The following is a 15,000-nucleotide window of genomic DNA, read 5'->3' as shown; positions in this document are numbered from 1 at the left end:
GCTTAAAACTTGCTACACATGGATCCAAGCAATACTTTGGTTAACTTAAAACCTGACACTTGCATTGTGACGTCAATTTAAGGTTGCCTAGTGAGTTGTCGTTAATATTGCTCAAGGAAACAGCCGATTCCATTGGTTGAACTATTGAACTCACGGTTTGCTTTCTTTAAAAAAAAAAAATTTTTTTGGTCTGGTCTTGTATTTTGACGTCATATTTTGGTGACTGCCAATTTACGAAGGATGCAATCCGTTGCATCTATTGTCTAGTTTTTTAAAAACTAAATGAAAGCTACCCTTAGAATAACTATTGAGTGAATACATTCGCAATCAAATTCAATCCCTTGATTGGTGACCAAGTAATAGGTAGTATGAAATTGACGTCACTCGGGTCTTTGTTATTGCTTTTTGCCATCCATGTTTATGAGTCATTCTCTCTAAACTGTATTAACCAGCCTATAGATAGAATGAAGTTGACATCACTCGAGTCGTTGTTTTTCGTTGTTTTGTATTTTTAGCCATCCACGTTTTGGAGTATTTTTCACTGAAATGCATTATCCAGACTATACAAGTTCATGGTTACACAAAGTTTTCCGTTATACTTTCGGATGACAATGTTGTGAGCTTTTTAGTCAAGCGCATACTATCTATAAAAGTTCATGGTTACTCATAGTTTTGTGTGTTAATCCGTTATACTTCCGGATGCCAATCTGTGCTGTGGCTTGTTTTTATAAAGGTGTGCTTTTGTGTGTTTTGTTCACTCATCATAGAATAGAATAGAATAGAAGGTATCGACGTCGCTTGATTAGGCCAATGGCCTGTCCCCGAGTCTTTCCAGTCACTGAATGTTTTGTTCACAACTGATCTAATGCATTTCCCTACCTGATCTTGTGATCAGGGGCTAGCCTACACTACACTTTCTCTACTGATCTTTTTATCATAGCTATTTTGGGTGGGAGGCACTTCTACACTATGCATATAACTTTCCATCACAGCATCTAATCTATTATTGAAAGCATTGACACTCGGCGCTTCAACGACATTTGCTGGCAATGTGTTCCATAGAAACCATCGGGCCTTGAAATGATATCAACACGCGTTACCCTCATAATAGTATGGAACGAACGAAATTGACATTACTCAGCTCTTTGTTCTTGTTTTTAGCCAGCCATTTTTATGAATACATATCACTAAATTGTATTAATCAGACAATAAACGGTCGTGGTTACACAGTTTTGTGTGTTGGTGCGTTATTTCCGGCTGGCGGAATGTTGTGAGCAAAATACCTAAGCGCACAGCATCAATTAATCACGACTATAAACGTTTAAGGTTACGCATAGTTTGTTTTGTGTGTTGGTAGATATATCCGCTGGCGGATTTTATGAGTAGATTTTTTTTTAATTAAAAAAAAGAAATAACATCAGCTGATACGTAGCGCAATATCAACTAAACTTGCTCAAAGCGCTATACAAAGGTTCCCTGGCCAACAAGACGTAACGTTTAGAAGGAGACACCTGTTTGGTGATATTACAATTTTTCCGACAGACAACGCTGTTAATGGCCAGGTACTCATTTTACATCTGAGTATGGTGAGAGAATGTGAGTAAAGTCTTTTTCAAGGACTCACCTATCTATGCGCCGAGGGACATAATTTGGATAGTTAAAACAAAATTGAAATCTGACACAATATTACAGGTAAAGGATGATTTTTTACGGCATGATTTTTGGAATTACAGCATTTGTTAAAGAAGACGGTCGAATCGTATATGATGATAAGGAAAAGCAGTTGTGCTGAATGATTTCTTTTTAAATGTTTTTGTTAATGAGACTATAGATAACATACCTAATTTAATTGATAGAAACAATAATAGGTCTTTGTCAGATGTGTTGATTTCTAAAGAACACATCTTTAAAAATAAAAACCGTGCAGGCTTGATTGTTCAAAAAGCATGGGACCTGATAATCTTCATCCTAAATTATTAAAGGAATTGTCTTTAGAAATAACTACATCAGTGTTTATTATATTCAATAAATACTTTACTGAATGAGTTCTACCATTTAATTGGAACATTGCAAATGTGAAAGCTTTTTTTAAAAGGGCGATGAAGGAGACCCAGGCATCTAAAGACCAGTAAATCAAATTAATGAAATATTTCATAAAAGCTTATATTTTGCATTATATATTTTGAAAGCAACAACTTCTTCAGCCACTTCCAGCATAGTTTTAGGAATACCTATTTGGAGAATGCTATTTTCATACGGAGCGCGATGTATAAAAGACAGTCCATAGCTGTGGAGAACGTCCAAAGGAGGCCACTAAGTCTGTCGTTGAATTATATTATCCGTCTTATTGGGAAAGATTAGAATTTTCACTTGGCGGTTTTGACGTCAACAAGCAGTGGGGTCTTCAAATTCTTCAAAGACCGGTGTTCAACCTCAATACGTGCCTACTATTTAATTTTCAGAACCAGATATATTTGGAACTCTCTCCACACTTGTTCAAGAACTGCGAGGAATATCAATGTTCTGGGTGGAGTCTTTGACCTCCCATGGTGGGCAGGAGGTCACGGTGTTTTCTTCTATCCTCTTATGTTTGTTTTCCGAGTTGCTTTCTGTCTATGTCATGGAATGGGATTAATTGGCTTTGTCCTACCCCTGGCCAGTCCTTGACTGTGATTGAAACAGTCAAATATCTATATATAGTTTTTGAAGATGATACTTTTTCCTTGTAAATCATCTCTCTGTTATGCATTGTTATATTATGTTGTTTTCAATGTATAATGTACATATTTGAGTTTGTTCCTCTTAGTGGAATCCTGTGCTTGTGCCTGGATGAGACTTTTAGGTGATCTCAAACTAAATACCTACATATGTTCCCTATTTATGCCATTCTGCTTTGTCTTACTTTTTCTTGGCTGCTTTAATTGTAAATCTATAATCTTTTGACTTTTCCATTTTCTTCCTTTTTACTGGCTTTGAAATTACCTAAATTTGTTGCAAGCGCCACAGAACCCTTAAAACCAAACAAAACAATGCCAATGTGTTGAAGACCTGTGTTGTTAAGGAATTAGGTCACCTTAACTTTTGAATTCAATGAATAATTTATGTTTGTTTTATCATTTATATCATGTACTTTCTATCAATTATTTATCACTGTGACAGGCCTCCAAAGGCCACACTATTGGTCTAATTTAGCTCTTATTAGGTGTAGTTTTGTATTGTATTGTTATTCTCTTCACAGTTTATATTTTGAAACGAACTGTTTCCAATATGTTAACGCAGCATTATAATAATAAATTCGAATGACAAGAGATGAAGTGAGTAGGAAAGTGCCAGAAGACAATAGAGAATAAAAATTTATTCTCCAAATGTTATTCTCTAAAACTTTTTATTCTCTATTGTCTTCTGGCACTTTCTTATTCACTTCATCTCGCGTTGTTACCAACATAAGTGCCTGCTCTACTCACTTTTCTGAATTATATGTTTGAATGAGTAATTTACTTTTTTTCTTTAATCCTTGACGACGAGGTGCCCTTACTTTCTTGTAGGTCCCAAGCAATTGCAACCAGGACGATGTATATAAGGAATAGTTTAAGTCGATCGATATTTGAAGGACGAGTTTTCTAGCCGCCAATTTTTATTATTTTTAAAGTACGTATCATTCCATAATACGACAGTTAGCAGGTCGTTAAAACCACAATTTCTTGTATATCCAACCTCGATGGCAATGGCATTTTGGGACCTGCCAGAAATATAAATAATAATTTTCTTTTTTATTTTATTCCAGGCTTTATAATAGCCTATCATTGTTAGAGTGGGCGATGGAAAGTTAATGAAACTTAATTTCTACTGTTTGAATTTTCATTCGACTTGTCACTTTCTCTCCAAACTCTACAGTGACATCCTGTGATATAGAACTCAGTGACATAAAAACAATATCCTGCTTATTCCAAGATGCCTGTCAAAAGTTAGTAATATTGTTCTTCGATGTCCTTTAATTATATAAATTGTTGTTTATTGAAATATGTCATTAAATTCTCCTCCACAGTATCACTTATAACCACATGGTCAAGCCGATGTTTTCAATAATACATTTTACATCAACAAAAGTCGACCTATAATATAATATATTATACAAAGTTCCAAAAGATTGATAGTCACCACTATATTTACTACGGCTAAGCAGACCTAATTTGAAGGGTTATCGATTTTTTCCTCTGTTTATCTACACGTAAAATCGACTTTGATTCCCTCATTTTCGTTTCCTTATAAATTTCATTAGGTGAAGTTATAAATGATTATGATTCATTGTTAGTCTCACATTTGCAATCCCTTCCTGAGTTAATTTCAAAGCAGATTGTTTTCATCGCATTTTTCTTCAAAGTGTGTGCTCCATCTTTTTATCCAAAAATACCATACTATCGATCTGAGCGATTAGATTGGAGAACATTTAACTTCCAGTTCTTATCTCCCTTTGTGGTCTTCTGATATCATCATCTTCACATCCACCGAACATAAATTCATTATATATAAAACTATGGAGTCTTCCATCAATTTTTATGAGCACTAATGACTACAGTAGCAGTAGTTTGTATTTTGTCACAATATACGTTAGCATAGTTCAGTTTGAACATCATGTATATACTTCTTTTTTCTCTTCTAGACTATCGAGTAATGCCGCATTCAAACACTATTCTCAGTCGGCGCAGGTATGAATACACATTTGAGGACAAAACATTGGCGAGATATTATTGTAAGACACCCATTAGAAGGACATATAATAGTTTCGAATTATTCGCAGCTGAATTTTCATTTTTGTCTACCTGTGACCTATTCGGTACAGGAATCTTTCAAAATAAACTCCTAGTTTCTTTATCTTGTCAACAGGACTAAAAGAACGTCTTCGAGATGGTGAAAATATTGTATGTGCGGAAGGATACATGTGGGAACTGGAAAGACGAGGATTCGTGTGCAGTGGCGATTTCACACCGGAAGTGGTGATAGACTACCCAGAACGAGTAAAAGCATTGTCTGAGGAGTTTGCTTTGGCAGGAAGTGACGTTATCGAGGCCTTTACGGTATATTATTACTACAGATTTGATTGTTTTAAATGTCACTTTTAATGGATTTTCATATTTATCCGGTATAATGTCGGAGCGACGTACACATAATATTCTGAATCTGAATGTTAATCGAAGTCGACTCAATTCTGAGTATTGTATTCGAGGGCGGAGAGAGTTGTTGGTATTTAGGTTGAAGAATTTTGATAATTTTCTCTTGAATTTGAATGTTTCTAAATCTTTTGTGTTCACACGTGATACGGGAAGAGCGTTCCGGTCTTTGATAGTGCGGGAAACAAATGAATACTTGAAAATGTTTGATTTTGCAGATTGGTATTTTGTGTGTTTTTGAGGGGGGTTTTCTTTGTATGCATGACTTTCGTTGTATGTTTAGTTGTTCTGGTGAGATGGCCGTCAATTTGTTTGTAATTTTGAACATGAGAGTTAGTCGTTGTTCTTTCCGTCTGTCTTGTAAGGGAGTCAATCCAAGCTGTGTGATCATGTTTGTTACGTTGCTTTGGGGACTGTCTGTAGTCATTGAAGACAAATCTTGCAGCGCGACGCAGGACATCTTCAATTGGCGATTTGCAGGTCTGATAACCGAACTCCGTTATGGGCTCGTTTTAACATTGTTGTAATGGTGATTATTTTGCATTGGTTTGAGAGTATTTCCATGACAACAATGATACCATAACAATTCGGGTAATCAGACCTGCCCATTCATAGTACACGTCATGGTCATTGATTTTATCATCTTACTATTTGACTTCAATTAAGTTTATATGTTTTATTGCAAAGATTGAATAATAAATAGTGTCATTTTTTTGGTCAAAATCTAAAATGTCAGGTTTCTCATCGTTTCCACTTTAAAACACATTTTATTTCATCAACTTCACTCTGATTTTTATACCGTCTTGAGGCGATGAATCACAAATACCGTATCACCTTGGGAAAAAAAGATGTATCGTGCATTTGGTTACAATTTTTAAACATATAGATATAAAGGCATTCTCTTAATAATAATAATAATAATATTAATAATAATAATAATAATAATAATAATAATAATAATAATAATAATAATAATAATAATAATAATAATAATGATAATAATAACAATGATAATAATAATAATAATAATAATAATAATAATAATAATAATAATAATAATAAGAAGAAGAAGAAGAAGAAGAAGAAGAAGAAGAAGAAGAAGAAGAAGAAGAAGAAGAAGAAGAAGAAGAAGAAGAAGAGAACATAATAATCATAATAATATTATCATTATTATTATTATCATTATTTTTATTATTATTATTGTTATTATTATTATTATTATTATTATATTATTATTATTATTATTATTATTATTATTATTATTATTATAATAATAATAATACAATATAATAATAATAATGATAATAATAATAATAATAATATAATAATAATAATAATAATAATAATAATAATAATATAATATAATAATAATAATAATATAATAATAATAGTAATAATAATAGTAATAATAATAATAATAATAATAATAATAATAATAATAATAATAATAATATAATAATAATAATAATAATAATAATAGATGGCATTTTTATAGGGCATTTGCAAAATTATATAACGCTCAATGTGCTTTACATTGGTTTAAAAATTCGGTTATAATTCCACAAGGGCCAAGTAATTTGCATGAGTTTATCATTTTTCATACGGGATCTAGCTAGATCTATATAATTTTGAAAGTCATATTTCCTTTTTAAAATTTTCTATTTGGAGCACGTGTTACCATACAGAGCTTGATATTTTTCCAAGCGGACCATGGAATAGAAAATGCCATTTGCTTGAATTTACCGACTAATCAATTAACTACTTTGTTTTGTGTTACAAAAATCCTACCATAGCAGTGTATTTATTCCATGAGTGAATGTAGACACGGTGATTAGTATAGTAATCAATTATAATTTCATGTTTTTCAAAAAGCATTTTGTTTTTTTATCTTTAGGCATTTCAAATTTTAAAATCGTAGTTTTGTGATCTTACTCGGAAGCAGCAATCAAATATATTGGACTCAATTTTAATTATTGGTGCTTGCGGTTGGCTTCTAAGCCAAACATAAAATGTCGCAATTGTGTAGTATAGTAAATTCTTCTTTGAGTTTCTGGGTGGGGTTCCTGGCCTCCCATAGTGGGCAGGGAGGCACTTACTGTGTCTTCTATCCCCTTATATCTGTCTTCCAACTCACTCTCTGTCTTTGTCTGGAATGAGATTACTTGGTTTTGTCCTGGCCTAGGCCGGATACTCTAGCTGAGATGGAAACAGTCAAATGTATTGTTAGTTTTGGGAGATGATATTTTTTTTCCTTGTAAATCATCTGTCTATTATGCATTGTATTATATTTTCTTTATATTATATACGATTTGTAAAACATTTCCGTGTATTCCTCTTAGTGGGGACCTGTGCTTGAGTCTGGATGAAACTTTTAGTGATCTCAAACTATGTACTTTGATAGTGTGCTCTTGGAATCTACACCTGTTTCTTATTTGAATCAATTCCCCTTTGTCTTACCTTTTCTTTGGGTGCTTAAATTGTAATTCTAGAACTTTTTACTATCCCATTTTCTTCCTTTTTACTGGCGCTGATATGACCTTAATGTGTTGCAAGTGCCGTAAAACCCTTAAAAACAAACAAACAAACAACAAACAAACAATCTTCTTTGAGTTTAGCACATGTCATAATGGACGATCTGTGCTGAAAGTACATATTAACACAGCGTTGATTCCTACTCCAATGAATAAGATATATCACTGCTTATTGTGCGGTTATGTGTTCATCTGGTATGACACTAGCCTTTGGACCTTCCTGGGTTCGAGCCACACTCTGAGCGGCGCATTGTTGAGGCCTTGGAAAAGGCTCTTTACCCACATTCTCTCGCCGTACTCGGGTTTAAAAAGAGCATCTGGCCGTTAACAGCGTTGTCTCTTGAAAAAAAAATGTAATATCGCATCCTACATGTTTATTTGCTGCTGTTTGCTAGGGAACACTTGTAAAGCAATTTGTGCACGTTCAGTGGATATTGCTCTATATAAAAGCTCAAATTTTTTTCCTCGTTCTTGCCAATTCTAGTACTACGGTCACAGGGAAAAGCTCAAATCAATTGGCAGAGAAGTGGATCTAAAAGAATTGAATCGGAGAGCTTTACAGATCGCAAAAGACGTGGCTGATGCCAGAGGCTGTCTTGTGGCCGGAAATATTTGCAACACAACGTGTTATGACCCCTCTGATCCAACCTGCGTGGCCAAATCACAAGCTATCTTTAAGGTGGGACGATACAACTTCCTCGTTTGCATTAAATAAATCGATTTACATAATTAAATTAACATATTCTGATGTCATCTTTACATATTATACTTAATCTCGGAGAGAAAAAGAATGTTATTTTTAGATATATTTTTTTATTTTGTTTTATGACAGCAGATATCCAATTGGCAAATCAATATTGTGTTAAACAAGTTTCATAAATTTAAATTTTAGGCAATATCAACGTGAACATATTTGGAAGTCTAATAACCCAAATTGCTATGAGCTCATTGTTGTAATGGAAATACTCTCAAAATAACGTAAAACATCGTCCATTACAACAATATTAAATCAAATCCACAATTGTGTTCGGTTATCAGACTTGCAAGTATGCACTTAGGGTAAACTCAAAGGCGAGGCTTGTTCTGATGTTCTACTAAGACAAGAAGTATACATGTTTTATTCATGATATCAGAACATTTTACATGGAACGCGTTTTGCTGCCAAAGTGTCATGCATAGGACTGATCTCTAAATGGGACATCAGTCTATCCAAAACTCATTTTATGAAATCTTATATCCCAGTTATCCGATCACTGATTGGTAAGGGACTGAGTCACAAAGTGATTGAGTCTTATGGGAGTCTAATTTTAGATTCGAATCCCGCTCATTTGCAGATATTACCGTACCTAATAAGATGAATATTTTCCACCCTTTATAAAAGAAATAAAAAAACGTGCTTAAAATAGCTCAAAACACGTCAACAAATACATAAGCAATCACTCTTTTACAAAAACAAAAAGAAAACACTCAGAAATAGATTAGTAGATACAATAGTCATGGTTTTATAGTTTTCAAAGCACTTTACAGTGCCTCCGTTCTTGCCCTGATCAGATCAGATTTTAGATCAATTTTGGTTAAGCTACTATTAATAAAAGCATTTTCTCTGTTATTCCAGGAACAAATGGAATGGATTGTTGAGGCAAAGGTTGACTTTGTTATTGCTGAAACTTTCATTGAATTTTCCGAAGCTAAGCTAGCACTGGAATCAATTAAGAAATATGGACAGGGTAAATAAAATAATAAGACTGTGCTCTCTATATAAACATTATCCATAAAAAAAAGTAGGGTGTATTTTAGTGTGGGAGATAACATTTTTTTCATAATAGTACACGTAAATTTACGAAAATACTAAAAGATAATGATGACGATGTTGACGATGATTTAGAAACGATGCTGATGATGGTGATGGCGTTGTTGCTGCTGATGATATTGATGCTGCTGCTGCTGCTACAGATACTGATGATGTTAGAAGACAGATTTAAAAGGGAAATGTTTCCAACTTGTTTTTACTGTAAATTGTGAGATATATTTTTGAACAAATCAGTATTATTTACCCTTAGGTATGTCAGCGATACTGTGTCTGTGAGTGAAAGGGACATTTGAAGGGTTTCGTACCGGGGAACGATAGATTGCTCTTGAATCTATTTATTTTCTTTGCATGGACTGCTATTTGTCGATATTTTGAAGCGCTGGTCAACACAATCTCTTTATCTATAACTGTAGAATCTTGATTCTTTTTACTGCCGTTGAAATAGCCAAAGTGCATCAAGCGCGATAAAGTTCTTTATAGTAAACAGAAAGAAGTCACGCCCTCTCAAAATTGGTGAAGACCGTAATTTACAAACCTCTTTAAAATCCATCTATTCTGAGTAGATCTAAGCCGCTTCACGTTCTTCCAGTCTCTATTTTTCTTTTTCTGATGTTCATGAGCTAACAAAGATCTGCAATTTATTTTGGTTTCAATCATCCCAAATAGAGATCCAAGAAGAAGAAAAATGTATGACAATTAAATGTCCATAACAGAACGGCGAATACGGATTCTCGTTCCGAATCGCACTCGAATAAACTATAATATAGTAAAATATCTTAAGTCAACTCTTTATAAAGGATCCGTTCTGGGTGGGGTTCCCTACATCCACAGTGGGCAGGGAGGTACTCACCGTGTCTTCTATCTCCTTATATCTGTTTTCCAACATGCTTTCTGTCTTTGTCTTGGTATGAGATTGCTTGGTTTGTCCCGACTCTGGCCGGAGTCCTTGGCTGGGAGGGAAATAGTCAAATGCATAGTTTTTGTTTTGGGAGATGATATTTTTTTCCTTGTACATCATCTCTCCTGTTATGTATTATTATATTTGTTATTTTTAATGTATAATGCAATGTAAGCATTTGAGTGTATTCCTCTTTGTTGGATGTGTTTGTGTCTGGGTGAGACTTATAAGTGATATCAGACTAAGTACATTGATGGTATGCTCTTGGAATCTACATCTGATCCCTATTTGTTCCCAATTCCCCTTTGTCTTACTATCTCTCTCTCTCTCTCTCTCTCTCTCTCTCTCTCTCTCTCTCTCTCTCTTGGGTGCTTTAATTGTAATTCTAGAACTTTCGACTATCCCATTTTCTTCCTTTTTACTGGCGCTGATATAACCTAAGTGAGTTGCAAGCGCCGTAAAACCCTTAAAAACAAAAACAAAACAAAGGACCCGTTTGTTAAAACGGAGGAAACACACTTTCAAAAGTTAAAAAAAATATGTATATAATATTATTTCAAGACTACTTGTTCTATTTTTGTAAGTTGTACTAATTGTTGAAACGAAAACCCAGCAACACGATTTTACTAATTCTTTGATATCCTATTACTTTATAATAATATAATGAACACCATATTTTAGCAAGTTGTCATTATCATCCATCGGTCTTTTATCACTTCCTCATACAAAATAAAAATAGCGCTGATAGCTATATATCGCCCTGTTGACAAATTCATTCCGATAAGATAAATGAGAGAGAGAGAGAGAGAGAGAGAGAGAGAGGGAGGGAGAGGAGGGAGAGAGGCTACGTGGGGAGAGAAAGAGGAGAGGAAGAGAGGAGTAGGGGGGAGGGAGGGAGAGAGAGAGAGGGAGAGAGAGAGAGAGAGAGAGAGAGAGAAGAGAGAGGAGAAGAGAGAGAAGAGAGAGAGAGAGAGAAGAGAAGAAGAAAGAGAGAGAGAGAGAGAAGAAAAGAAGAAGAGAGAGAGAAGGAGAAGAAGGAAGAAGAGAGAAGAAGAAGAGAAGAAGAAGAAGGAGAGGGGGAGAGATGGGTTTAAGTAAGTGAGTAACTGACAAATTGAGAGAAAGGAAGTGGGATAGAGTGATAGCGAGCTAGCTAGATAGATAGATAGATAGATAGATAGATAGATAGATAGATAGATAGATAGAGAGAGACTGACCCAGAGGAGAGAAAGGGAGGGAGAGAATAAAACGTGATATTGATAGATTGTGGCAGTGGTACCAATAGTGACAGCATTTGTATCAATAGAACAAAAGCAGTTTGTGTTAATGTGGAATTAGTAGTAGTAGCAGTTTTATTATTATTATTATTATTATTATTATTATTATTATTATTATTATTATTATTAGTAGTAGTAGTAGTAGTAGTAGTAGTAGTAGCAGTAGTAGTAGTAGTAGTAGTAGTAGTAGTAGTAGTTGTAGTTGTAGTCGTAGTAGTGGTGATGGCGGTAGTGGTAGTGGCCGTCGTCGTCGTCGTCGTAGTAGTAGTAGTAGTAGTAGTAGTAGTAGTAGTAGTAGTTGTTGTTGTTGTAGCTGTAGTAGTAGTATAGTTGTAGTTGTAGTTGTAGTAGTAGTAGTAGTAGTAGTAGTAGTAGTAGTAGTAGTAGTAGTAGTAGTAGTAGTAGTGGTTATTGATATACGTTGTAATAGTAGTAGTGGTAGCATTATCATATTAGTAGTAGCAGTAGTATTAGTAGTGTATATATTACTTGTAGTTGTAGTATTTGTTGCTATTGTAGAATAAGTAGTATTAGAAGTAGCGGTTGTGGTAGGAAAGCGCTTGGTGATAATAATGTTAGAGTCGTTTTTTAAAATTCATTAGTAATTTTCAGGTGGTGTAATTTTATTATACATTTCTTTTCGTCATTAATTTATCTGAATGGATCCACATACGAGTATAAACAAAGCCATTGATACTTAATGATTGTCTAGTTAGTACATAATTGCAAATATTATACAAACTGTCACAAGCCAACGCTTTTGATTTTTATTGAAATTCTTCCTTGAAGGGCTACCTGTAGTGGTCACCCTTTCTCCTCATTGTCAGGACACGACTTTAGAAGGAATTCCTTACCCGAAAGCATTGAGGGAGTTAGAGACTCTAGGTGCTGATGTCGTTGGCCTGAACTGTGGTAGAGGTCCCGAAACCATGTTGCCACTTTTAAAGGAAGCGAGAGCTGTTTGTAAGGTGAGACCATAATTATTATTATTAATAAGGCGTCGTAGTCCTAATGGCGCTTGCCGTGAACTGTTTTTGTTCAAGTGGATCTAACGATTTCTATAGAGATGGTTCTCCATTTCTCTCTGTCCTGTGCCAGTAGTTTTAGATGAGAGAGGTCTTTGTTGGTATGGAGGTGTCTTGGAAGAGGTGGTTCTTGATTTTGCTGGGTGCTGGCTGTTTGGTAGTGTTGTGATGAGTCTAGGTGTGAGACCATAATAGCTAGGGGAATTAGGGTAAAATTGTGCAAATTAGTGATGAAAGCACCAAATTTGGTACAAAGTAACTTGAGACCACTATTAATCGATGTTGTTATAGAACCACATTGAGAAATTCCTCTAACAGTGTAAAATAGGAGATGAAAATCCGCCTATATGAGCTATATTAAAACAAAGGGGCGTAATCCATGAAATATTTGTTGACAATTCGGCGCTTTAAAAATATATTATTTTTAGCCCGTGTAAGCGGTTGCTTATTTTGGCTTATTTTGGCTTATCAGTGTTAAAAATGTGCCTATATGTGATATAGGACCTATGGGCCGGTAGTATAGCTTTATTATGAGGACTGGAAGGGGGGTGGTGGGAGAGGAGGAGATGGTGCTGGTGTTAGTTTTACTTGTGTTATGTTGGTCGTCATCGTGGTGAAGATGATGAGGTGATTGTGGTGATAATAGTAGTGATGATGGTGATGATGATGATGATGATGATGATGATGATGATGATGACGATGATGATGATGATGAGGTGGTGGTGGTGGTGGTAATCTTGGTAGTGATGATGATGATGATGATGATGATGATGATGATGATGATGATGATGATGATGATGATGACGAAGACGATGATGATCAGGATGATGTTGATGATGATTTTGTGGTGGTGGTGGTGGTGGTGGTGGTGGTGGTGGTAGTGGTAATGATGATGATGATGATGATGATGATGATGATGATGATGATGATGATGATGATGGTGATGATGGTGATGGTGATGATGATGATGATGATGATGATGATGATGGGGTGATTATGGAGATAGTAGTATTTATAATGGTGGTGGGGATGATGATGAGGTAGTGGTGATCGTAGTGGCGGTGATGATGATGATGATGATGTTGATGATAATGATGATGATGATGATGATGATGATGACGACGACGATGATGATGATGATGATGATGATGATGATGATGATGATGATGATGATGATGATGAGGTGGTGGTGGTGATAGTGGTAGTGATTATTGTGATGTTGGTAACTATTAATTTCGAAAATGAAAGACTTTCTTGGTGACGTATATTAACATTTTTAGATGATTAGGATCCAACAAAAATCATATTTATTAGACAAAGGACTGTGGAACACATTTTCTTGTGAGGCTTCAGAGATTTCAACAGCAGCCTTTTCTAGTTTATCTTGATCTCTTTGAATTATTTTAACGGCGCAAGATAAGCCAATACCTCGTTGTCAGCTTTTTCCATGGCAGTGTGTTAAAAAAAAACCATATGTTTGTTGAAGGCTAAAAATGTTTCCTTTCCTGAGGTTAGCTGTCGAGGCCTTTTAGGACCGGCTGGAGTCTGTCTCTGAACCTGATTGGGTGAACATACAACTTGGTGCAACCTCTTTCACATCATTCTTTGCTGTACATCTTGATTAATTCTGACAATTTATGGACTCTCTCTCTCTCTCTCTCTCTCTCTCTCTCTCTCTCTCTCTCTCTCTCTCTCTCTCTCTCTCTCTCTCTCTGCTCTGCTCTGTTCTATACTTGAATTGTGGTAGTGATCGTGGTCGTGATCATGATATATAGCATGGCTCCAGAAAGGAGCGCTTTTGTGAATAAAAACTTGCAACAACCTAACAGAAAACATGAATAAACAACTCCAAACATATGCTATATTATTAGACTTTAGTAACTCCATTGATAAAGTCAATTACCAAACTCTGGCTATTAAACTGCGGAGAACAGTAAAGTTGGTGCCCCAAACGTAAACAAAGGTCGAGAAGCACATGGCAAACCACATGTTCCTGTCTTGACAGCTCACGTTCCAATGTAAATAATAGAAAGAAAATAACCTTTAAAATTTGGCTGTTAGGTGGCAAAAGAAACACATATTCATAAATACTCGATCATGCATCAAATAATGTCTAGATATGGATATTTTATGGAACAAAAGGTAAAATTTATCAAAAGTTACGTCTATCTATTTTTAGACCAGAGCAAATTATTGCGCTGGTATGAACAAAACGAGAATTATTCGGAGCCTGATTTTCATAATAATTTAGTCTTATATTATTATTTCTGCAACTGTTAGATTTTATGTAA

At 34.9% G+C, this 15,000-nt stretch overlaps 1 protein-coding gene across 4 annotated transcripts in view; it reads left to right on the top strand.

Moving 5' to 3' along the window:
• Positions 1 to 15,000, top strand: part of LOC144964242 (betaine--homocysteine S-methyltransferase 1-like) — a 20,801-nt gene that overhangs the window by 839 nt on the left and 4,962 nt on the right. For 2 of the 4 annotated variants that reach the window (XM_078898293.1, XM_078898292.1), the window contains exons 2-6: positions 3,895 to 3,964; positions 4,885 to 5,075; positions 8,184 to 8,378; positions 9,315 to 9,426; positions 12,474 to 12,652. In XM_078898293.1, coding sequence (XP_078754419.1) covers positions 3,952 to 3,964; positions 4,885 to 5,075; positions 8,184 to 8,378; positions 9,315 to 9,426; positions 12,474 to 12,652 — 690 coding nt within the window. In that variant the 5' untranslated portion in view covers positions 3,895 to 3,951. The remainder of the gene's footprint in view (positions 1 to 3,894; positions 3,965 to 4,884; positions 5,076 to 8,183; positions 8,379 to 9,314; positions 9,427 to 12,473; positions 12,653 to 15,000) is intronic. The other 2 variants (XM_078898296.1, XM_078898294.1) reach the window with 1 other exon arrangement.

Source organism: Berghia stephanieae, chromosome 2, assembly GCF_034508935.2.
Source record: "Berghia stephanieae isolate SIO BIC M18660-M18661 chromosome 2, UCSD_Bste_1.3, whole genome shotgun sequence".
Lineage (NCBI taxonomy): Eukaryota > Metazoa > Mollusca > Gastropoda > Nudibranchia > Aeolidiidae > Berghia > Berghia stephanieae.
This window is presented reverse-complemented; position numbering and strand designations above follow the sequence as displayed.